This window comes from Oncorhynchus clarkii, chromosome 2 (assembly GCF_045791955.1).
Source record: "Oncorhynchus clarkii lewisi isolate Uvic-CL-2024 chromosome 2, UVic_Ocla_1.0, whole genome shotgun sequence".
Taxonomy (NCBI): Eukaryota; Metazoa; Chordata; class Actinopteri; order Salmoniformes; family Salmonidae; genus Oncorhynchus; species Oncorhynchus clarkii.
The window spans coordinates 71,179,598-71,203,952 of NC_092148.1; the positions used below are offsets into that span (position 1 = coordinate 71,179,598).

The following is a 24,355-nucleotide window of genomic DNA, read 5'->3' on the forward strand; positions in this document are numbered from 1 at the left end:
TGATAGGCATGGAACACTGATCTAGGAAAACATGCACCAATGTTCTAAAAATCAATTAGTTGGGCCTTGGATGGCTTTTGTGGTTGAACTGAATAAACATGTGTGTGCACTGTTGCATTTCATACAGAATAAAAACAAAATAAATGCTTAAGAAAAAGGCAATTTGCTCATGTATTGAGGTTCATCTGTGTAATTCTGTTGAGGGAGAGCTTTCTCATCTCATTGGCCAGATATACTACTGAATACTGCCACCTGGTGCTTGGGATGACCACAGCGAACACATAACCAAGACTAGAGAAACATAGATGAGAGATGCCCAACCCTACCCACCTGTCATATACACATATGAAAAAATAGGAGGGGTGTAAGTAATATGGTGGAAATCCAACCATGCCCTCTGAGTCAGAGTAGAGTGCAGCAGAGCAGACAGAGGAGCTCAGGTAAACTCAGGTAAGGAGACCCCAGGGGAGTCCTGATGTGTCCAGGTAACACTGTATAACCCTCTGAGGGTTCTAAAGCACTGCTCTCAAATGGAAGTCACACAGCTTACCCACTACCTCTACTTTCAACATTAGCCCATACACACTTTAGTAAAACAATAATCTGCTCTAAAGGATCATTATCTGATGGAGAGGAGAGAGAGTGGAGAGACAGAGTGAGGGGCAGAACCTGATTAGGGACCAAGTGAGCAGACAAACTCTCAGATCTGATGGAAAGGGGGGGTGGGAGGTGGGGGCACTGAGTGTGGATGTGCCGACTGCTCTTCAAAAAGCCCCCCCCCCACATGCACGCACCAACTTGTTGAGTGCCATGGTAACAGTTATTGTTGTAGCATCTCCTGGGAAGGCCCCGCCAGAACGAATCAGTTGGAAGGGCATTTGATTTCCATGCCGGGCCTGTTTTTGATTTTCAGGGAGGTGCCAACAGTCTTCTTTATTAAGATGTAAAAATACAATTTACACAACCTGTGGGGTTGAAATTTTAATTCCCATTGTTATAGAGCATTCCAAAAACATAATAAAAGGCACAACATAGGCCTACATACTCCTGGCCATGTTCTACGTGCTGATTTGGCCTGTTGGTGATCTGTAGGCTTCCTCATTAACTTCCTCATTAATGGTACATTGATCTCTAACTTAAGCACTATGGACAGCTCCGTATATTTGTAGTATGCAAGGACTAACTACATAAAATGGCGAAATACAGTAAGATTTCAAAGAAATGTAAATTATTTTACTATCAACACTCCTCTTAGCTGTTCATATCGACATATCCTTTATAATAGGCTAATGCAAATCTTTGATTGCATGTGCAAACCAAGGCAAGAATAATTCCGACAGTAATTAAGTAGATTGGGAATCATCCCAAAAGATTTGCCTCTAGTTCACAGAAGAATTTCCGTATGCTGCATCTAAAAAACGGCAAAATTTTTACCACATATTGCCGGCACCACAATTGACGAGTGGGAGTGTGGGGCGTGGGTGGGCGTCTTTTTAAAAATAAATCCATTTAATATTCACCATCACAAAGAAATCCATTATTCATTCGTCCTAAGAAACATTATAATACTAATAAAAATAACTCTTGCCGTGATCGCCAGCAACCGTAGCAGTGGCTTGGACGAGTGGAATTTGAGCGGCACTTGTTGCAGCAGATGATGCATTATTTTTAAACCAATTTCTAACATCTATTTTGAAGGTATCCAGGCCTACTGATCACTGAGGCACACTGTTGTGTTTAACTAACGCCCCACCCAATACTAATTTGAAATGGCGGTAAAAAAAAGAGACGTGACTTCATGATGCACATGATAGGTGTACAACCCTGTCAGTCATAATTACTTGAGCCATATTTAATTTAACAAGACAATTCTTTTTTTATACATAAATCAGTGTTATAGCAAACAAAAAGTTTAAAAAAAAGAAAGTTTAATTCAACTATGTATTTTATTAGGACGGGCCAGGAGGTATAGTAAGACAGGACAGGTCATAACATTGGCTCTGCTATCACCTCTCCCATCCAGAAGGGCACTTACAGTAAAGTAATGACTCTGGATCAGTCTATCTCCTCACCCCACATTATCTACAGGTCGGGAGGGAAGACCTAAACAAACACACAGGTCCATCTACCACTGTATCCTGTAAGTGTGTGTGTGTGTGTGAGTAACCAAACTCCAGAAACATCCACAGAACAGCCGCTACACTTCTTTGACTAGCTTCATTGCACCACCTATTGGGCATAGTTAGAACTACAGAGACAGACACACTGTTTGAGGAGAGCAGAGTTAATGAGACTGACTAGCAGGTAGGTCACAACTTTATCTTTGGAAAAGACGCAGAAAAAAATATGGTAAAATGTAACATTTGGTCAACTTTAACCTATTTGTTATTACTTATCTGCTTTGTTTACATTCAGAAAGTTTAAACATTATTTAGATATCTTTGGAAAGATTGAAAATGAGATGTATTTATATTTTTATTAGATAATCTGTGTTCCTCTGTTACAACTTGATATTTTTGTAAGATTCTGCTAAATAACATACACCTCCTCCAAACTCCGCCCCTTCAGACAACAGATAAAAATAATGGAAAATAGAAAACTCAAACCCGGCAACTGAGTCTGGCCTTGGGATATGAATCTGGTGGGAAATGATCATTTCTGCTTCTGTTCACAATAATACTTTATGTACATTAAAAAAAGAGCTTCTCAGCATATCAATTCTCTCAGACCAATGACAGCCCTCCAGTGAGGTCAGATGGCTCAGCAGAGGTCAGAGGACAGGGGTTAAAGGTCAGTCAGACATCATGGTTGTGGTGTTACCCGTCAGTGCTGGGCTATAGTTCCCCCACAAACACAAATCTGAGCCAGGTCTCCTGGTCCTCCTTCCCTCTGAGCCACATATGTCTTTGGGATGGTATGGTACGTCTTTGGTCTTCACTACCATAGATTAGTATCTGCAATGAGCACACTCACTGTCACTTACAGGAACATACTGTAACACCAAATGACTTTACTGTTTATGTCCAGTCCTGATTTTAGTGTGTATATGTGTATTATATGCGTGAGAGTATGCAAATGCAGATGTGAGTGTATGTGTGTGAGAGTTTCCCCACCTGTAGTAGTTCGGTTTAAAGGGTCCGGTCTTGCTGAGGCCCAGGTATTTGCCCTGCTCATCCGTCAGCTCTGTGAGGTGGGCATCAAATGTTGGCAGGTGGAGACTGGCCACAAACTCATCTGAAAACACACACACAACCACACACACAGTCACAGTAGACCCTGTCAAAACCTATGTAACAAGGCGGTAGGTAGGTGAGGTGGTGTGTCTTACCCATCTTTTTGGGCAGAAGGTAGACGTCTTGTTTATATCGTCCCTCTGGGGCGTTGTAAAGCTCTATCAGAGCCAGTGCCTGAGTGCATTACGTTACGTTATAGAAATAGTATACATAGAAAACATTTAAATTACAAAGAGACTGTGGATACAAAGGCCTGTCCCTTTTCATAATGCATACATGTAGCACTCCACAAAACAGCAGTACAGCTTGTGTGTTTGCTGCGACCATGAGTTCCCCTGCAGTGTGAAACAGACAGACCTGCGTGGTGGCGGTGATGGAGAGGACGAAGGTGGGCACTGTGGAGCAGCTCAGATTCAACAGACGACCCTGAGAAAACACACACATACACATACCAGTGATCACACACCTGACACACACTCAGGCAACAAGCATACACACACACAGACACTCACTTCAGCCAGTAAGATTATTCTCTTGCCATCGGGCCAGATGACATGGTCCACCTGTGATCTCACTTTCTCCCAGGTCAACTCTGGGGTCCGCAGACTCACCTTACAGAGGAGAAACAGTCTATCAACCTCAAACACACACAGACATAAATGCAGACACATACAGATGTAGGATGTTCATTTGAGCCAGTTTTCTACAGCAGGAAAAGTATCCTGCATCAACAGGAAATGTGAATTATTATATGGATTATAATTCATTTACATTTTTGTAGGGGTTGATACATTTTCCTTAGGGGCAAATGAAGTCTGCTATTTAAAATAGGAAATTACAAAGTTTAGAAGCCTTTTCATACCTTGAATAATGCTGTGCAGGAAAATCCTCAGCAACAAGAGTGATCAAATCAAGATCCTACATTTGTACACACACACACACGTCTCACCACGTCTATCTCAGTGTTGGAGTGTCCCATGTTACAGACGATGCAGCCGTTCTTCATCCTGTCCAGGTACTCTCTTGCTACCACATTCTTGTTGCCTGAAGACAAACACTGAGGCTTTCATAGTCAGTCATATTCTGTCATAGCCTGTTATAACCTATCATAGCCTACCATAAACTACCATAGCCTATCATAACATAGCTAGCCTTCATTGTAAATAAGAATGAGTTCTTATTGACCTGTCTGGTAAAATAAAGGTAACAAGCTTAAATAGCTTATTCTAATTTATTATATAGGGGTTAGGATTAGGGTTGGAAATGGTATTAGGGTTAGAACTAGGGTTAGGGCTAGTTTCTGAACCCTAACCATAACCCCAACCCTAACCCTAGCTTCATGTCCACATTCAGTTCTACCCTAACCGGAGCCTCAACCCTAACCCTAACCTCTACAGCCTGATTTATACCCTACGTAGGCATGGAAGAACTACAAGTAGCTATGAAAAATGGCATTGCAATGCAGTCAATTCATAACTCACAGAATAGCCAATTTGCTTAGCATTGTTGCATTGCGTACATAAGGTATAAGGCTAAACCCTGATTCCAGTTCAGTGTCCTTTTATCAAATGTTTAATTCTTATTTTTATTTACTTTGAACCAGTAAGGTTCTGGCTCTCCCTTTGACCAGTTCCGGGAAGCTCCAGCTCAATTTAACCACTGGTCATAACCTATCATTGCCTGTTATAACTTATCACAGTCACATTACAGGACCACTGAGAGGGTTGGTAACCTGAGAAACACTCCTACTGGAGAGTATACATTTAGGTACATACAGGTACATACAGGTACATTTTTGGCATTAAAAGGAATGTAATGTAATTCTATAGCTAACTCTTCAGAGCTGTAGTGTGTGAGAGTAAAGGCTTTCCCAGCCTACAGTCTCTCTACTGGACCATTCACATAACCTCTGTGGGTGTTGACATCATGTCTTACCTGTGCAGGTGATGACCAGGTCCACCTGTCTGATGACCTCATTGAGCTTGACCAGTCTGAAGCCATCCATGCTGGGGCAGGGAGAGGAGAGATATACACAAGTAGTTCAAGACCTGCTTCTGTCACCTACAGTACATGTCTTACACACACACACACACACACACACACACACACACACACACACACACACACACGTCATACCAGGCCTGCAGGGCACATATGGGGTCCACCTCCGTGACATACACTACTGAGCCCATGGCCTTCAGAGCGGCAGAGCAACCTTTACCAACCTGGCCAGAGGGAGAGGGGAGGGGAAAACATACGTACACACAGATGGAATAAATACATAGAGAGAACACTTTACACCTCTGTGTTTATTAGGTGCTAATAAAATACTGACCTCTCCATAGCCACACACCACCACCTGCTTTCCCCCAAACATCACATCTGTAGAGCGTTTCAATCTGGGGGAGGGATGGGAGGCCAAAGGTCACACACACAAACACGCATGTTGATTCTGCGCCTGTGTGTTTTCATATACGTACCCATCCAGTATGGACTCCCTGCAGCAGTAGAGGTTGTCAAACTTCTGTTTAGTAATGGAGTCATTGACGTTCATAGCAGGGACACACAGTCTCCCTGCCTTGGACAGCTGGTACAGCCTTCGGAAGAAGGGGAACACTGCTACCTTAGCACTACACATAGGCTGTGTCCTAAATGTCCCCTTTTAACTATGTAGTGCACTACTTTTGACCAGGGCCCTTAAGGGAATATTGTAAGTGTTAGCTTCTTTTATTCAATTTATATTGCCACATGCTTTAATGAGCTGTCCTTATTCACACAGGCGACTCACATGAGTCACACAAGTTGTAATGACTAAGGCAAACAATAGGCTTATCATACCTGAAATATCCATTGATTTAGATAAGAGTGTCTTCTAATCTAAAAGGTATTTCACAACAATCAGAGACACGTGTGCTCCAATCCCACCTGTGAACCCCTGTGACACTCTCTTCCACGATTCCCTTGATCATCTTGAACATGTTGGGGTATTTCTTAAAGATCCAGTGGGTCAGGTCTCCCCCGTCATCCAGGATCTGAGAAAAACAGAATCCACCCATGACTGTATCCATCCGGATCATAGCTGTCTAATGTGAGAGCTAGGCCTGTACTGTACCACATTAAGAGAGAGACAGGTAGGTAGGCCTATACTGTACTGTACCATATTGGGCTGCCAGGACTCCAGGCTGACACAGCGGTCAATACACCACCAGAAGTCATCCTCCGACTCCCCCTTCCATGCAAACACAGAGAAGCCTGAGAGAGACAGAGAGAGAATATGAGAGAGAAGACAGAGAGATAAATCAGAGAGAGAGAAGACAGAGAGAGAGAGAGAATATGAGAGAATATGAGAGAGAGAAGACAGAGAGAGAAGACAGATAGAGAGAGAGAGAAGACAGAGAGAGAGAATATGAGAGAGAGAGAAAGGACAGAGAGAAGACAGAGAGAGAGAGAGAATATGAGAGAGAGAGAGAGAGAGAGGAAGAGAGAGAAGACAGAGAGAGAGAGAGAATATGAGAGAGAGAGAGAGAGAGAGAGAGAGAGAGAGAGAGAGAGAGAGAGAGAGAGAAAGAAAGAGAGAGAGAAGACAGAGAGAGAGAGAATATGAGAGAGAGGACAGAGAGAGAGAAGACAGAGAGAGAGAGAGAGAGAGAGAGTGAAGAACAAACACCATTGTAAATACAACCCATAGTTATGCTTGTTTATTTTCCCTTGTGTACTTTAACCATTTGTACATTGTTACAACACTGTATATATATATATATATATATATATAAAATATGACATTTTTAATGTCTTTATTGTTTTGAAACTTCTGTATGTGTAATGTTTACTGTTAATTTCTATTGTTTACTTTTGTATATTATCTACCTCACTTGCTTTGGCAATGTTAACACATGTTTCCCATGCCAATAAAGCCTCTTGAATTGAATTGAATTGATTTGAGAGAGAGAGAGAGAGAGAGAGAGAAATACTGCGTGTCTCTCACCTCCCTCAGCCAGAGCTGCAGCCACAGCATTCTGGGTGGAGTAGATGTTACAGGCTGCCCAGCGACACTGAGCCCCCAACGCAGACAGAGTCTCCATCAAGACCTACAGGTATGCACATGTATACACACACGCACACACGCAGTCCAATTCAGTTTGTGTCTGTGTGTGTATGTGCGTGATTCAGTGTCTGTTTGTGATGTGTGTGTGTGCGTGCATGCATACTCACAGCGGTCTGAGCGGTGATGTGAGTGCAGCCCACTACTTTAGCACCAACCAGCGGCTTTTCGCCCCCTGATCTCTTTCTCAGGGCCATCAGAGCTGGCATCTCTACAAAGACAGAGAAGGGAGAAGGAGGGAAATGGAGGAATGGGGGAAAGAGAGAGTGAGAGACAGAGAGAAAGAGGGAGAGAACCTGACAGACCTTGAGTCATGTTTCCAACCTCTTTCTTACCTTACTCTTTACCATGCACACACACACACACACACACACACACACACACACACACACACACACACACACACACACACACACACACACACACCCTCCATTCCCTCTCACCTTGTTCAGCAATCTCGATCTCCCTGCGTCCGAAGTCAGCCTGTTTGATGTTCTTGATGCAGAAGTCTTGATGTCCCTTAGAGCTCCTCTGCTGCCTGTCTCTAGGAGACATCTCATCCTCTGAACTGTCTGTGTACGACGCAGCTAAGGGTTTGTGTGTGAGGGGAGGTAAGGGGGTGATAGAGTAATCAACATCAGGCACAATGAAACAGTATGAACGAGATAAATCATCTAGGCCTCACGAAAGCTCTCATTTTACCAAATAGTCTAAAGTTAACGGCTGTGTGATCTTTCAGGTCTGAGGTTTAACTACATGCTACGTACTGTCTGGATTACCCCCCACCCCCCCCCCCACCCCCCCACCCCCAGGGGACAGATTAGGAGTAAATGAAAAATGGTAATTCCTCTGAAGACTTTATCTCCTAAGGAGAAATGCCTTGGACTAATCTATATGTACCCAGCCCTCTGTTCCCCAGATGCTGTGACCACAGCCAGCTACATGGGTCGGCTGTACACAGAGACAAAACACACCATGCTGAAGAAGGGTTAAAAGCAGTGGGTGCATGTGTGGATGGATACCTGAGCTGTAGCTGTCTGTGGAGGAATGGGAGAGGGACAGGGACAGGGAGCGACGCCCGGTCTTAGTGAGACGTTTGTTAAACTCCTGCTTCTGATCAGCAAACTGGATTTGCTGCAGAGAGAGAGAGAGAGAGAGAGAGAGAGAGAGAGAGAGAGAGAGAGAGAGAGAGAGAGAGAGAGAGAGAGAGAGAGAGAGAGAGAGAGAGAGAGAGAGAGAGAGAGAGAGAGAGAGAGAGAGAGAGAGAGAGAGAGAGAGAGAGAGAGAGAGAGAGAGAGAGAGAGAGAGAGAGAGAGAGAGAGAGAGAGTTACTTTTGAGGTAAGAGAAACAGACAAGGTTAGAAGGACGCCAGGGCTATATCCACCGCATTGTCTAAGGCATTATATAAACCTCCTTTTTTTACTCAACATAAGGAACAAAACACACAAAGGAGGCACAGATGATTCAGGAGGTTCAAGAGGTTCACATAGTTCTCTCACTCTCTCACCATAGCTCACACTCACACACCTTCCCTCTCTCCCTAACACACTCTTCATAACACGCTCACCGTCTCTCACTAACCCACTTTCATTCTCTTTCCCTTATCCATGTCTCTTTCTTTTCATAGTCCCCTTTTTTCTCTCCATCACTCTCCCCCTCTCTCCGTCTCACCATCCAGTGTGGTGGTTGGAAGGCAGGGCTGGTGGAGGGTTCCCACTTAGCCATGCCTGCTGTCTGCTCCCTCTGACACAGTCTATGCTTCTTTTACCCACTCAGCCTAGTTCAGTTAAGCCAGGTTCAGTCCAGTCTGCCCCCGTCTCTGCCACTTATTCCCACTTGGTACAGCCTAGACCAATCCAGTCCAATCTCATCCAGCCTGGTAGCATAGTCTGGTTAGGTTAGGTGCTAGGACTCTTCTTTTTAAAGTCGTGCACCACTCTCCCTAAAACTCCCCGCCCACCGGGCTCTGTTCTACCTAATCCTCCATTCCAAAGTGACACACACACATCATCCTGGTCTCATATACTAGACGTAACATAGTACATGTAATTCCGGGATACTCAAATTAGTATTATATGTTACGTTTGGTATGGTTACATGAAACAGATGGTTACTTAAGGAAAAAAAATTAAGTAGGGTGGTTGGTCTGGAGTATAACGTGAATGTCTAGCAACGCATCATGGACAACATTTGAACTAATTAGCACTTTTCAAGTACTTGCTACTTTGCAGCTATTTAGCATGTTAGCTAACCCTTCCCCTATCCTTAACCCTTTTAGCTAACCCTTCCCCTATCCTTAACCCTTTTAGCTAACCCTTCCCTTATCCTTAACCCTTTTAGCTAACCCTTCCCCTATCCTTAACCCTTTTAGCTAACCCTTCTCCTAACCTTAATCCTTTTAGCTAACCCTTCCCATATCCTTAACCCTTTTAGCCAACCCTTCTCCTAACCTTAACCCTTTTAGCTAACCCTTCTCCTAACCTTAACCCTTTTAGCTAACCCTTCTCCTAACCTTAACCCTTTTAGCTAACCCTTCCCCTATCCTTAACCCTTTTAGCCAACCCTTCTCCTAACCTTAACCCTTTTAGCTAACCCTTCTCCTAACCTTAACCCTTTTAGCTAACCCTTCTCCTAACCTTAACCCTTTTAGCCAACCCTTCCCATATCCTTAACCCTTTTAGCCAACCCTTCTCCTAACCTTAACCCTTTTAGCTAACCCTTCTCCTAACCTTAACCCTTTTAGCTAACCCTTCTCCTAACCTTAACCCTTTTAGCTAACCCTTCTCCTAACCGTAACCCTTTTAGCTAACCCTTCTCCTAACCTTAACCCTTTTAGCTAACCCTTCCCCTATCCTTAACCCTTTTAGCTAACCCTTCCCCTAACCTTAACCCTTTTAGCTAACCCTTCCCCTAACCTTAACCCTTTTAGCTAACCCTTCCCCTATCCTTAACCCTAACTCCTAAACTTAACCCTAACTCCTAACCCTAGCCAAGCTAATGTTAGCCATCTAGTTAGAATTTGTAACATATCATATGTTTTGCAAATTTGTAACATATTGTAAGTTTACAAATTTGTAACATAAAACATGAATTGTAATTTGTGACATATCATACAAAATGGGTGATGGACATCCACAAATGAATACATATCATACGAAACATGTCATACTAAATTGAGTGTCTCAGATTTACATACAGAATAATACAAAATGCTCTGAGACCTGGGTTGCACTCTCTCTCTCACACACACACACACACACACACACACACACACACACACACACACACACACACACTCTCAGAATAGTTTTCTGGCTTGACCCCCCCTCACACATGCACACTCACACACTGGTGTTAGGCCGTGGGTACACCCCTTGTCTTATGCGGTCCGAGTGGAGCCGAGTTGGCAGCTCTTAATAGGATTAGCTGATAAGGGTCGTAGGTCAGTCAGAAGTCTGTGGAGCTGAATTCCTGACTTCAGATCCCCCACACCGGGCCACATTCCAATTCTACAACAATGCTGACTTCAGATCCCCCACTCAAGAACACATTCCATTTTTACCGTTAGCACCTTTCCCCTAGCCCAGGGCTAATCAAACCTTGAGGTTTGCAGCACTGCTGGTTTTCATCCTTCCCATCTAATCTGGGTCTGTTTCTGATTTGTTGACACTTTCCATTTCTACCCATAGACCCTTTCCCTTCACCAGAATGTATCGTTTGGTGAGGGCTGCACAATACTACTTATTTTTTTAAATCAGAAACTTACCCTGCCTGAATCACCCTCAATCACCCTCCAATGGTTAACGGGTGGATCATAAGACTCATAAAGGCCATATGTGCTGCTCAGGATCAAACTGTCCACTTACTACCTCGTTAAGAGCTACCTCGTTAAGAGCTGCCTCGTTAAGAGTTGCCTCATTAAAGGTAATTAACCTCACAGTCTTTCTAATGGTTTATAATGAGGGTCAATATGACTGCGTTTACACAGGCAGCCCAATTTTTCTATTTTTTCAACAAATTGGTCTTTTGACCAATCACATCAGACCTTTCCACATCAGATCTTTTTCAGAGCTGACCTGATTGGTCAAAAGACCAATTCATGAAAAAAATATCAGAATTGGGCTGCCTGTGTAAACGCAGGCTAAGAAGCAGTTTCTCATGGTATATTACTGTACTTCCTCAAGAGAGATTCTCACATGAATAGCTCACATTTCTGTCCTGTCCTATTCCTTGCGCATGGTGAGCACTCAGAGAGAGATGCACATAGAGAGTTACAGAATGTCAAACAAGCCCAATGTGTAACTCTAATCAGAGATATTTCAGTTATATATTTCAGCTGAACTGAGACGTGGGATGGCTCATCTGGGCTGCCACAGGAGGCCACAGGAGGCCAGTGTTTTCTACAGAGCTCATTTGTCCACAAACAAACTCACACAGGGCACCACCTTCCCATTAACCTTCTCCTATTTCCCCTCAGGAGTCTGAAAAGATTTGGCATGAGTCCTCAGATCCTCAAAAGGTTTTACAGCTGCAACATTGAGAGCAACTGACTGACTGGCTGGTTGCATCACTGCCTGGTACAGCAACTGCTCGGCACTACAGGGGGTAGTGCGTACGGCCCAGTACATCACTGGAGCTAAGCTGCCTGCCATCCAGGACCTCTACACCAGGCGGTGTCAGAGGAAGGCCCTAAAAATGGTCAATGACCCCAGCCACCCAAGTCATAGACTGTTCTCTCTGCTACCACATGGCAAGCGGTACCGGAGCGCCAAGTCTAGGTCCAAAATGCTTCTTAACAGCTTTTACCCCCAAGCCATAAGACTCCTGAACAGGTAATCAAATGGCTACCCGGACTATTTGCATTGTGTCACGCCGCAGTGACGCCTGCTGCTACTCTCTGTTTTCCATCTATGCATAGTCACTTTAACTCTACCTACATGTACATATTACCTCAATTAGCCCGACTAACCGGTGCCCCTGCACATCGACTCTGTACTAGTACCCCCCTATATAGCCTCGCTACTGTTGTTTTCACTGTTATTTTCCTTTTTTCTCTTTACTTATCTATTGTTTACCTAATACCTATTTTTTACTTAAAAATTGCACCGTTGGTTAAGGCTTGTAAGTAAGCATTTCACTGTAAGGTTGTATTCGGCGCACGTGACAAATAAACTTTGATTTGATTTGATGACAAAACAGCCCTGACCCTGAACCGCCCCTATTCCCTTCCACTAGATCCCTACAGCAGCTCTGCCCTATCTGATCCCTTCAGGTGTGAATACAACAGGAAGGCAGAGCCTTGGGGAAGGGGCTTGGGGTTGTTTCTGGTCAGCCTGTGGTGTAAACATAGAAACATGTGAGACCCCATAGTAAACAATCATAATAACAGCTATAGCATGATAAGAACACAAACCATACAGGATGAGTTAACATTGTTGGGGAAAGGGAGGGGATGGATATCGGAGGTAGAACTCTGTACAAACTGTAGAAAGACTGTAGAAATCACTGATCCTATGTACAGTCGTGGCCAAAAGTTGAGAATAACACAAATAAAAATGTTCACAAAGTCTGCTGCCTCAGTTTGTATGATGGTAATTTGCAAATACTTCAGAATGTTATGAAGAGTGATGAATTGCAATTAATTGCAAAGTCCCTCTTTGCCATGTAAATGAACTGAATCCACTGCATTTCAGCCCTGCCACAAAAGGACCAGCTGACATCATGTCCGTGATGTCCGTGATTCTCTCGTTAACACAGGTGTGAGTGTTGACGAGGACAAGGCTGGAGATTACTCTGTCATGCTGATTGAGTTTGAATAACAGACTGGAAGCTTCAAAAGGAGGGTGGTGCTTGGAATCATTGTTTTTCCTCTGTCAACCGTGGTTACTTGCAAGGAAACATGTGCCGTCATCATTGCTTTGCACAAAAAGGGCTTCACAGGCAAGGATATTGCTGCCAGTAAAATTGCACCTAAATCAACCATTTATCGGATCATCAAGAATTTCAAGGAGAGCGGTTCAATTGTTGTGAAAAAGGATTCAGGGCACCCAAGAAAGTCCAGCAAGCGCCAGGACCGTCTCCTAAAGTTGATTCAGCTGTGGGATTGGGGCACCCCCAGTACAGAGCTTGCTCAGGAATGGCAGCAGGCAGGTGTGAGTGCATCTGCACGCACAGTGAGGTGAAGACTTTTGGAGGATGGTCTGGTGTCAAGAATGGCAGCAAAGAAGCCACTTATCTCCAGGAAAAACATCAGGAACAGACTGATATTCTGCAAAAGGTACAGGGATTGGACTGCTGAGGACTGGGGTAAAGTCATTTTCTCTGATTAATCCCCTTTCCGATCGTTTGGGGCATTTGGAAAAAAGCTTGTCCGGAGAAGACAAGGTGAGCGCTACCATCAGTCCTGTGTCATGCCAACAGTAAAGCAAGGGAGTGGGCTCACTCACAATTTTGACTAGAACACAGCCATGAATAAAGAATGGTACCAACACATCCTCTGAGAGCAACTTCTCTCAACCATCCAGGAACAGTTTGGTGACGAACAATGCCTTTTCCAGCATGATGGAGCACCTTGCCATAAGGCAAATGTGATAACTAAGTTGCCGGGGAACAAAACATCGATATTTTGGGTCCATGGCCAGGAAACTCCCCAGACCTTAATCCCATTGAGAACTTGTGGTCAATCCTCAAGAGGCGGGTGGACAAACAAAACCCCACAAATTCTGACAAATTCCAAGCATTGATAATGCAAGAATGGGCTGCCACCAGTCAGGATGTGGCCCAGAAGTTATTTGCCAGCATGCCAGGGTGGATTACAGAGGTCTTGAAAAAGAAGGGTGAACACTGCAAATATTGACTCTTTGCATCAACTTCATGTAATTGTCAATAAAAGTCTTTGACACGTATGAAATGCTTGTAATTATACTTCAGTATTCCATAGTAACATCTGACAAAACTATCTAAAGACACTGAGGCAGCAGACTTTGTGAAAATTAATATTTGTGTCATTCTCAAAACTTTTGGCCACGACTGTACTAACCAGACCCATAAGGCTCTCTTCCTACGTAGATACTGCGGCTGTTGAAGCAGAATACACTCACTCACTGACATTGAACAGAAAGGTAAATACTGCCTGCACTTAAATTAGCTGATCTGATTCAAAGGACTACATCAACACTAGTAGCCTTTCCCCTGAGAAAAGGTGCATAGCTGAGTATACTCAGAACTCAAACTGCTGCTTGATCTTTCACACACAAGGAAGGATACCGAACTGAATGGCCTCAAATCATAAGAGAGCACGAGTTAACTGAATGACGACACAGTCCCAAGAGAGGGATGATCTGAGCCACTGTGATTAAAGATGGACGGACAGATACATGTTATTTAATTAAAGGCTCTGATTTAAAAGTGTAGTTCACCGCAAATTATGAAATTACTTATGTGTTTCCTTACCTTGAATGTACTCTATGGGCCAGGAGAAATTTGGATCCACACTCTGGATGCAACTAATCCACTCTCAAATAACTAAATCACATACAGCAGAGGTACCTTCCCCACAGAGAGGTAGAAGTAATTCAACCTGGTGAGGATACAGATACCTTGATACAGATTGACTGAACTAGAGATACCAGAGACTAGAACAGAGAGATCCTTGATGAAAACCCTTCCTCAGAGCGCTCAGGACCTCAAACTGGGGCGAAGGTTCACCTTCCAACAGGACAATGACCCTAAGCACACAGCCAAGACAACTAAGGAGTGGCTTCAGGACAAGTCTCTGAATGTCCTTTGAACAGAGGTTGAACATCTCTGGAGACACCTGAAAATAGCTGTGCAGCAACGCTCCCGATCCAACCTGACAGAACTTAAGATAATCTGCAGGGAAGAATGGGAGAATCTCCCCAAATTCAGGTGTGCCAGGCTTGTAGCGTCATACAAAAGAAGACTCAAGGCTGTAACTGCTGCCAAAGGTGCTTCAACAAAGTACTGAGTAAAGGGTCTGAATACTTGTGTAAATGTGATATTTCCATTTCTTTCTTTTTATGCATTTGCAAAAAATTCTAAAAAACAGTTTTTGCATTGTCATTATGGGGAATCATGTGTAGATTGATGAGGGGAAAAAAACAATTTAATCCATTTTAGAATAAGGCTGTAACGTAACAAAATGTGGAAAAGGTCAAGGTGTCTGAATACTTTCCTATTTCAGCCACACCTGTTGCTGACAGGTGTATAACATCGAGCCCACAGCAATGCAATTTCCATAGAAAAACATTGGCAGTAGAATGGCCTTACTGGAGAGCTCAGTAACTTTCAATGTGGCACAGTCATAGCATGTCACCTTTCCAACAAGTCAGTTCATCAAATTTCTGCCCTGCTAGAGCTGCCCCGGTCAACTGTAAGTGCTGTTATTGTGAAGTGGAAAGTCTTGGAGCAACAACGGCTCAGCCGCGAGGTGGTAGGCCACACAAGCTCATAGAATGGGACCAACGAGTGCTGAAGCGCATAGCGTGTAAAAATCATCTGTCCTGGGTTGCAACACTCACTATCGAGTTACAAACTGCCTCTGGAAGCAACTTCAGCACAATAACTGTTCTTCGGGAGCTTAATGAAAGGGGTTTCCATGGCCGAGCAGCCGCACAAAAGCCTAAGATCAACATGCGCAATGCCAAGTGTCGGATGGAGTGGTGTAAAGCTCGCCGCCATTGGACTCTGGAGCAGTGGAAACGCATTCAGTGGATGAATCACACTTCACCATCTGGCAGTCCGACGGACAAATCTGGGATTGGCAAATGCCAGAAGACTGCTACTTGCCACAATAAAAAGTGCCAACTGTTAAGATTGGTGGAGGAGGAATAATGGTCTGGGGCTTTTAAAACAAAAAAAAATATGGTTCTGGCTAGGCCCCTTAGTTCCAGTGAAGGGAAATCTTAATGCTACAGTACACAATGACATTCTAGATGATTATGTGCTTCTAACTTTGTGGCAACAGTTTGGTGAAAGCCTTTTCCTGTTTCAGCATGACAATGCCCCCGTACACAAAGCAAGGTCCATACAGAAATAATTTGTCGAGATTGGTGTGGAAGAACTTGACTGGCCTGCATAGAGCCCTGACCTCAACCACATCGAACACCTTTGGGATGAATTGGAACGAAGACTGCAAGCCAGTCCTAATCGCCCAACATCAGTGCCCGACTTCACTAATACTCTTGTTGCTGAATCGAAGTTCCGCAGCAATGTTCCAACATCTAGTGGAAAGCCTTCCCAGAAGAGTGGAGGCTGTTTTAGCAGCAAAGGGTGGACCAACTCCATTGTAATGCCTAGGATTTTGGAATGAGATGTTTGACAAGTAGGTGTCCACATACTTTTGGTCATTTAGTGTGCCTTGATACAGATTGACTGTAATAAAGAGACCAGTGACAGAGTCTAGAACAGAGATACCTTGATAAAGATTGACAGAACTACATATAATATAGACTACAACAGAGATACCTTGATACAGATGGACTGAACTGCCTTCTGTTCCTTGGTTTTGTTCAAGTTGACCAGGCTGTACACCTTCTTCATGCTGTCAGAACAAACGCTTTCCACCACACAAAGACTGTATTTAACCGTGGACTGACCGTGCTCGACTGTGACCTGACCGCGTTTGATGAGAAGGTTCAGGGATAAAGGCTTGCTAAGCTAACACACTGAGAGGCGCTACACCATATGCTCTCAGGCCCAGGTTACTGGTACATACAGTATGTAGGACCTTAATTTGATCCAGTTTGCTACAGCAGGAAAATAATCATACTGCAACAGGAAATGTGAATTATTATGAGGATTATAATTAATTGACATTTTTTTTGTAGGGGTTGATACATTTTTCATTAGGGAAAATCAAGTCCATCTTTTGTCCTTGACAAAGTGGAAATTACAAACTTAAAAAGCCTTTCTAAACTGTGAATACACTACAAGTTTGCATTTCCTGCCGTGCAGGGAAATTCTCAAATTAAGATCCTACATCTGTTAGAGGAGGCAGGTGAGAGGAGAGACAGAAGAGAGAAAAGGGAGTGGGCCAAAGAAGAAAAGAGCCTTTGTGAATTGAGAGCGGTTCCAGGATGGAGGGCTGGGAAATAACGAGAGAAGGAGGGGAGGCATGGAGGAAGGGAGAGAGTTCATACAGGATTACTTGAAGTCTGTAATGAATATGAATAACGTTTGGAGTGTTCTCTGATTCCCAAGCATAAACATAAAAAACACAGAAGTGTGTGTGCATGTGAGTTTGTGTGTGTCTCTGAGTGTATCATAATTCCCAGCTAGCACATTTAGTACCCTGGAACTTGTGGGTACTAATAGAACCATGAGGAAACCTGTGGGAAATGTTATGCTGAAGTACTGAAATTCCCCAGAAGAATGTTGTTTCTTAAAATTTTCTGAACTATTTGAGAACATTCCCAATGTCAGACCAGTTGGAGAATGTTCCTAGAACATTATAATTTGTCAAATTAAATGTATCCATGTTTGAACTTTTAGGAAACGTTCTGTTAAAGTAATGAAATACCAAGATTATTTTTTTGTTGTTGACCATTTTCTAAGATTTTCTCAGAATGTTCCAAAGCCAAGCAACTATCCTGCACCATTCCCAGAAAAAAAAGCATAGGACAACCATGCTCTTACCAAGCTCAAAATATGATTCTCAGAACATTATGTGCTACCTAGGTTGTGTCTGTGTGTGTCTAAAGGAAAGGTGTGGAAAAACAAACACAAGCATGTTCAAACACGGAAACCATGGACAATTAAAAACACACACTGTGGCCACATAAACTGTGAGAGCTCACTTGTCCCGGTGACTACTCTTATTCTTGCTAGTATTGGAAGGGGAGCGCTCTCTCTATCTCTCTCTCTGCATGCTGGGAGTGTTTGGTGCATGCTGGGAATTGTATGAGCGAGTACGAGGGGTGTCTGGAGTTAGTTTTCTTGCACCCTATCACTCCACTGCCTGGGAAACTAGCCTGAACCTTCTCCTGTACCTCATTGCTCATAATGGAGAGGGATGTGGCAGAGGGGAGTCAGGGGTCTGTGGCCTCAGTTGAGGAGGATCAGGAGAAGTATATGGACATTTCTGATATCCCTGCTGATATGATAGAAGCTGGCAACGACTCAATTTACAATCTAGATGAGGTAAATGGGTTCCTGGACCAGACTTTTGGGGAATCTGTTAAATTGCCAGATTTTTTGTTGTTGTTGATAAGTTTGTGAGGTCAGCTGTGGTGTTCCAGAAGACAGTGGGGTTAGACCAGTTGAGTGTGAAGAAGCGTTTCCACTTGAGGGAATTTGTTACTGCTGTCACAGCAACAAAAGGTAGTGGGAAATGTGGTAAGGTTAAGAGAAACTTAAAACAATGATAATTATCATGCCTCATAGGGTGCTTATTTCTCTTTGTCTGGTTTCTCTGTGGTTTCTCTGTTTTTTCTTTCTCTTTTCTATATGGTGGTACTAAGGGTAGGTTCTCTCAATATGAATGGGGGAAGGGACAGGAATAAGAGGGCTTGGGTATTAGAAGTAATAAAACATAAAAGGCTTAATGTAGTTTTTCTACAGGAGACACATAGTGATGAGGCTAATGAGGTTGACGGTGGTATGTGGTGGGAGGGGCAGCATATACTCAGTCATGGTACTAATTTCATTGCTAGGATGGCAATTTTGTTTTCCTCAGGCTTAGGGATGACTGTGGTATCTACAACAGAGATGTTTATGCTCCTAATGAGGGTACAGAGCGTATTGCTGTATTTGATCAAATAAAGAAAACCTTAAGACAGTGTGACCAAGATGGTTTTAGGGGGGGACTGGAACTGTACTGTAGATTTTACTGTTGATCGCACTGCTGAAGATCCTCACCAGTGGTCAGCAATTTGTCTGTCTGGTCTACTAACTGAGTTTGAGCTTTCTGATGTGTGGAGAGTAAGACATACAAAAGTTAGGCAGTACACATGGCTAAAAGTTAATCAAGGTCGTGTCAGTGCAGCAAGGTTAAACAGATTGTATCTGAGCAGTACTGTGGTAGGGTTGTAAGGTGTGACATTACTCCTGTGGGTTTTTTTGATCACCATATTGTTACTGTTGATATTTTTTATTTATTTATTTCACCTTTATTTAACCAGGTAGGCAAGTTGAGAACAAGTTCTCATTTACAATTGCGACCTGGCCAAGATAAAGCAAAGCAGTTCGACAGATACAACAACACAGAGTTACACATGGAGTAAAACAAACATACAGTCAAGAATAAAGTATAAACAAGTCTATATACAATGTGAGCAAATGAGGTGAGAAGGGAGGTAAAGGCAAAAAAGGCCTTGGTGGCAAGGTAAATACAATATAGCAAGTAAAACACTGGAATGGTAGTTTTGCAATGGAAGAATGTGCAAAGTAGAAATAAAAATAATGGGGTGCAAAGGAGCAAAATAAATAAATAAATTAAATACAGTTGGGAAAGAGGTAGTTGATAGGGCTAAATTATAGGTGGGCTATGTACAGGTGCAGTAATCTGTGAGCTGCTCTGACAGTTGGTGCTTAAAGCTAGTGAGGGAGATAAGTGTTTCCAGTTTCAGAGAATTTTGTAGTTCGTTCCAGTCATTGGCAGCAGAGAACTGGAAAGAGAGGCGGCCAAAGAAAGAATTGGTTTTGGGGGTGACTAGAGAGATATACCTGCTGGAGCGTGTGCTACAGGTGGGAGATGCTATGGTGACCAGCGAGCTGAGATAAGGGGGGACTTTACCTAGCAGGGTCTTGTAGATGACATGGAGCCAGTGAGTTTGGCGACGAGTATGAAGCGAGGGCCAGCCAACGAGAGCGTACAGGTCGCAATGGTGGGTAGTATATGGGGCTTTGGTGACAAAACGGATTGCACTGTGATAGACTGCATCCAATTTGTTGAGTAGGGTATTGGAGGCTATTTTGTAAATGACATCGCCAAAGTCGAGGATTGGTAAGATGGTCAGTTTTACAAGGGTATGTTTGGCAGCATGAGTGAAGGATGCTTTGTTGCGAAATAGGAAGCCAATTCTAGATTTAACTTTGGATTGGAGATGTTTGATATGGGTCTGGAAGGATAGTTTATAGTCTAACCAGACACCTAAGTATTTGTAGTTGTCCACGTATTCTAAGTCAGAGCCGTCCAGAGTAGTGATGTTAGACAGGCGGGCAGGTGCAGGTAGCGATCGGTTGAAGAGCATGCATTTAGTTTTACTTGTATTTAAGAGCAATTGGAGGCCACGGAAGGAGAGTTGTATGGCATTGAAGCTTGCCTGGAGGGTTGTTAACACAGTGTCCAAAGAAGGGCCAGAAGTATACAGAATGGTGTCGTCTGCGTAGAGGTGGATCAGAGACTCACCAGCAGCAAGAGCGACCTCATTGATGTATACAGAGAAGAGAGTCGGTCCAATAATTGAACCCTGTGGCACCCCGATAGAGGCTGCCAGAGGTCCGGACAGCAGACCCTCCGATTTGACACACTGAACTCTATCAGAGAAGTAGTTGGTGAACCAGGCGAGGCAATCATTTGAGAAACCAAGGCTGTCGAGTCTGCCGATGAGGATGTGGTGATTGACAGAGTCGAAAGCCTTGGCCAGATCAATGAATACGGCTGCACAGTAATGTTTCCTATCGATGGCGGTTAAGATGTCGTTTAGGACCTTGAGCGTGGCTGAGGTGCACCCATGACCAGCTCTGAAACCAGATTGCATAGCAGAGAAGGTATGGTGAGATTCTAAATGGTCGGTAATCTGTTTGTTGACTTGGCTTTCGAAGACCTTAGAAAGGCATGGTAGGATAGATATAGGTCTGTAGCAGTTTGGGTCAAGAGTGTCCCCCCCTTTGAAGAGTGGGATGACCGCAGCTGCTTTCCAATCTTTGGGAATCTCAGACGACACGAAAGAGAGGTTGAACAGGCTAGTAATAGGGGTGGCAACAATTTCTGCAGATAATTTTAGAAAGAAAGGGTCCAGATTGTCTAGCCCGGCTGATTTGTAGGGGTCCAGATTTTGCAGCTCTTTCAGAACATCAGCTGAACGGATTTGGGAGAAGGAGAAATGGGGAAGGCTTGGGCGAGTTGCTGTGGGGGGTGCAGTGCTGTTGACCGGGGTAGGAGTAGCCAGGTGGAAAGCATGGCCAGCCGTAGAAAAATGCTTATTGAAATTCTCAATTTTGGTGGATTTATCAGTGGTGACAGTGTTTCCTATCTTCAGTGCAGTGGGCAGCTGGGAGGAGGTTTTCTTATTCTCCATGGACTTTACAGTGTCCCAGAACTTTTTTGAGTTAGTGTTGCAGGAAGCAAATTGGGGAGGACGGGCTCGTGGTAAAGGCTGGAGCGGAATAGGTGGAATGGTATCAAATACATCAAACAGTAGAGCTGTGTTCGAATACCAATACTAACATTCTGTATACTACATACTTAATGAGAATATACTACATACTATATACTAATACATTTTAGTATACTGTAAACAAACTGTATCCTTTCAGTTGAGCGTACTAGAGCTTCGCCTGTCTACCAGAAGTTGATGCTGTTGCTATGAAACCTCTTGCTAGCTTTTTAGCATAACAAATTACTAGCTAGACATTTTATGACTTTGGATGTGTTCTTAATCTGGAGTACCAGAAGGCCCTCTAGGCATTCGTAAATTCAGAGCATTGTCAGATTGTCCGTTTGTAAATTCAGAGTGTTTCGCTCTCGGAGCGTTCAGAGCACACATTGGACCTCACAACGGCAGTCAAGCACCCAAGCTAACAGGCTAACGTTGCCTAGCTACTTCCAGACACAAATAAGAGAACACCTCACTCTTACCATTTTACTCGCCCTAGCAGAGATGGTTTTCATGTTATCCAGAGCGTTGGTGACTGAGTCTTCTCTGGTCTCTCCTCCTCCCGTTACGGGGTCTGAGACGCCGAAGCTTCCCACCATTAGCTCTGACAAATTGAAAACTCTAGTCATTGGCGACTCCATTACCCGCAGTATTAGACTTAAAACGAATCATCCAGCGATCATACACTGTTTACCGGGGGGCAGGGCTACCGACGTTAAGGCTAATCTGAAGATGGTGCTGGCTAAAGCTAAAACTGGCGAGTGTAGAGAGTATAGAGATATTGTTATCCACGTCGGCACCAACGATGTTAGGATGAAACAGTCAGAGATCACCAAGCGCAACATAGCTTCTGCGTGTAAATCAGCTAGAAAGATGTGTCGGCATCGAGTAATTGTCTCTGGCCCCCTCCCAGTTAGGGGGAGTGATGAGCTCTACAGCAGAGTCTCACAACTCAATCGCTGGTTGAAAACTGTTTTCTGCCCCTCCCAAAAGATAGAATTTGTAGATAATTGGCCCTCTTTCTGGGACTCACCCACAAACAGGACCAAGCCTGACCTGCTGAGGAGTGACGGACTCCATCCTAGCTGGAGGGGTGCTCTCATTTTATCTACCAACATAGACAGGGCTCTAACTCCTCTAGCTCCACAATGAAATAGGGTGCAGGCCAGGCAGCAGGCTGTTAGCCAGCCTGCCAGCATAGTGGAGTCTGCCACTAGCACAGTCAGTGTAGTCAGCTCAGCTATCACCATTGAGACCGTGTCTGTGCCTCGACCTGGGTTGGGCAAAACTAAACATGGCGGTGTTCGCCTTAGCAATCTCACTAGGATAAAGACCACCTCCATTCCTGTCATTATTGAAAGAGATCATGATACCTCACATCTCAAAATAGGGCTACTTAATGTTAGATCCCTTACTTCAAAGGCAATTATAGTCAATGAACTAATCACTGATCATAATCTTGATGTGATTGGCCTGACTGAAACATGGCTTAAGCCTGATGAATTTACTGTGTTAAATGAGGCCTCACCTCCTGGCTACACTAGTGACCATATCCCCCGTGCATCCCGCAAAGGCGGAGGTGTTGCTAACATTTACGATAGCAAATTTCAATTTACAAAAAAAAAAATGACGTTTTCGTCTTTTGAGCTTCTAGTCATGAAATCTATGCAGCCTACTCAATCACTTTTTATAGCTACTGTTTACAGGCCTCCTGGGCCATATACAGTGTTCCTCACTGAGTTCCCTGAATTCCTATCGGACCTTGTAGTCATAGCGGATAATATTCTAATCTTTGGTGACTTTAATATTCACATGGAAAAGTCCACAGACCCACTCCAAAAGGCTTTCGGAGCCATCATCGACTCAGTGGGTTTTGTCCAACATGTCTCTGGACCCACTCACTGTCACAGTCATACGCTGGACCTAGTTTTGTCCCATGGAATAAATGTTGTGGATCTTAATGTTTTTCCTCATAATCCTGGACTATCGGACCACCATTTTATTACGTTTGCAATTGCAACAAATAATCTGCTCAGACCCCAACCAAGGATCATCAAAAGTCGTGCTATAAATTCACAGACAACACAAAGATTCCTTGATGTCCTTCCAGATTCCCTCTGTCTACCCAAGGACGCCAGAGGACAAAAATCAGTTAACCACCTAACTGAGGAACTCAACTTAACCTTGCGCAATACCCTTGATGCAGTTGCACCCCTAAAAACTAAAAACATTTCTCATAAGAAACTAGCTCCCTGGTACACAGAAAATACCCGAGCTCTGAAGCAAGCTTCCAGAAAATTGGAACGGAAATGGCGCCACACCAAACTGGAAGTCTTCCGACTAGCTTGGAAAGACAGTACTGTGCAGTACCGAAGAGCCCTTACTGCTGCTCGATCATCCTATTTTTCTAACTTAATTGAGGAAAATAAGAACAATCCGAAATTCCTTTTTGATACTGTCGCAAAGCTAACTAAAAAGCAGCATTCCCCAAGAGAGGATGACTTTCACTTTAGCAGTGATAAATTCATGAACTTCTTTGAGGAAAATATTTTGATTATTAGAAAGCAAATTACGGACTCCTCCTTAAATCTGTGTATTCCTTCAAAGCTCAGTTGTCCTGAGTCTGCACAACTCTGCCAGGACCTAGGATCAAGAGAGACGCTCAAGTGTTTTAGTACTA

General features: G+C 43.7%; 1 protein-coding gene across 3 annotated transcripts in view; it reads right to left on the bottom strand.

Moving 5' to 3' along the window:
* Window positions 1-2,110: 2,110 nt before the first annotated feature.
* Window positions 2,111-24,355, bottom strand: part of LOC139373249 (S-adenosylhomocysteine hydrolase-like protein 1) — a 31,387-nt gene continuing 9,142 nt past the window's right edge. Inside the window, exons 1-17 of one of the 3 annotated variants that reach the window (XM_071113570.1) lie at window positions 9,008-9,143; window positions 8,358-8,469; window positions 7,779-7,922; window positions 7,446-7,546; window positions 7,219-7,321; window positions 6,391-6,485; window positions 6,159-6,265; window positions 5,714-5,830; window positions 5,569-5,632; window positions 5,370-5,458; window positions 5,169-5,239; window positions 4,183-4,277; window positions 3,746-3,844; window positions 3,591-3,659; window positions 3,329-3,407; window positions 3,114-3,234; window positions 2,111-2,954 (exon numbers count right to left, since the gene is read on the bottom strand). In XM_071113570.1, the coding sequence (XP_070969671.1) occupies window positions 2,948-2,954; window positions 3,114-3,234; window positions 3,329-3,407; window positions 3,591-3,659; window positions 3,746-3,844; window positions 4,183-4,277; window positions 5,169-5,239; window positions 5,370-5,458; window positions 5,569-5,632; window positions 5,714-5,830; window positions 6,159-6,265; window positions 6,391-6,485; window positions 7,219-7,321; window positions 7,446-7,546; window positions 7,779-7,922; window positions 8,358-8,469; window positions 9,008-9,061 (1,527 nt within the window). In that variant the 5' untranslated portion in view covers window positions 9,062-9,143 and the 3' untranslated portion in view covers window positions 2,111-2,947. Of the gene's footprint in view, window positions 2,955-3,113; window positions 3,235-3,328; window positions 3,408-3,590; window positions 3,660-3,745; window positions 3,845-4,182; window positions 4,278-5,168; window positions 5,240-5,369; window positions 5,459-5,568; window positions 5,633-5,713; window positions 5,831-6,158; window positions 6,266-6,390; window positions 6,486-7,218; window positions 7,322-7,445; window positions 7,547-7,778; window positions 7,923-8,357; window positions 8,470-9,007; window positions 9,144-24,355 lie in introns of those variants that run through there. The other 2 variants (XM_071113554.1, XM_071113560.1) reach the window with 2 other exon arrangements.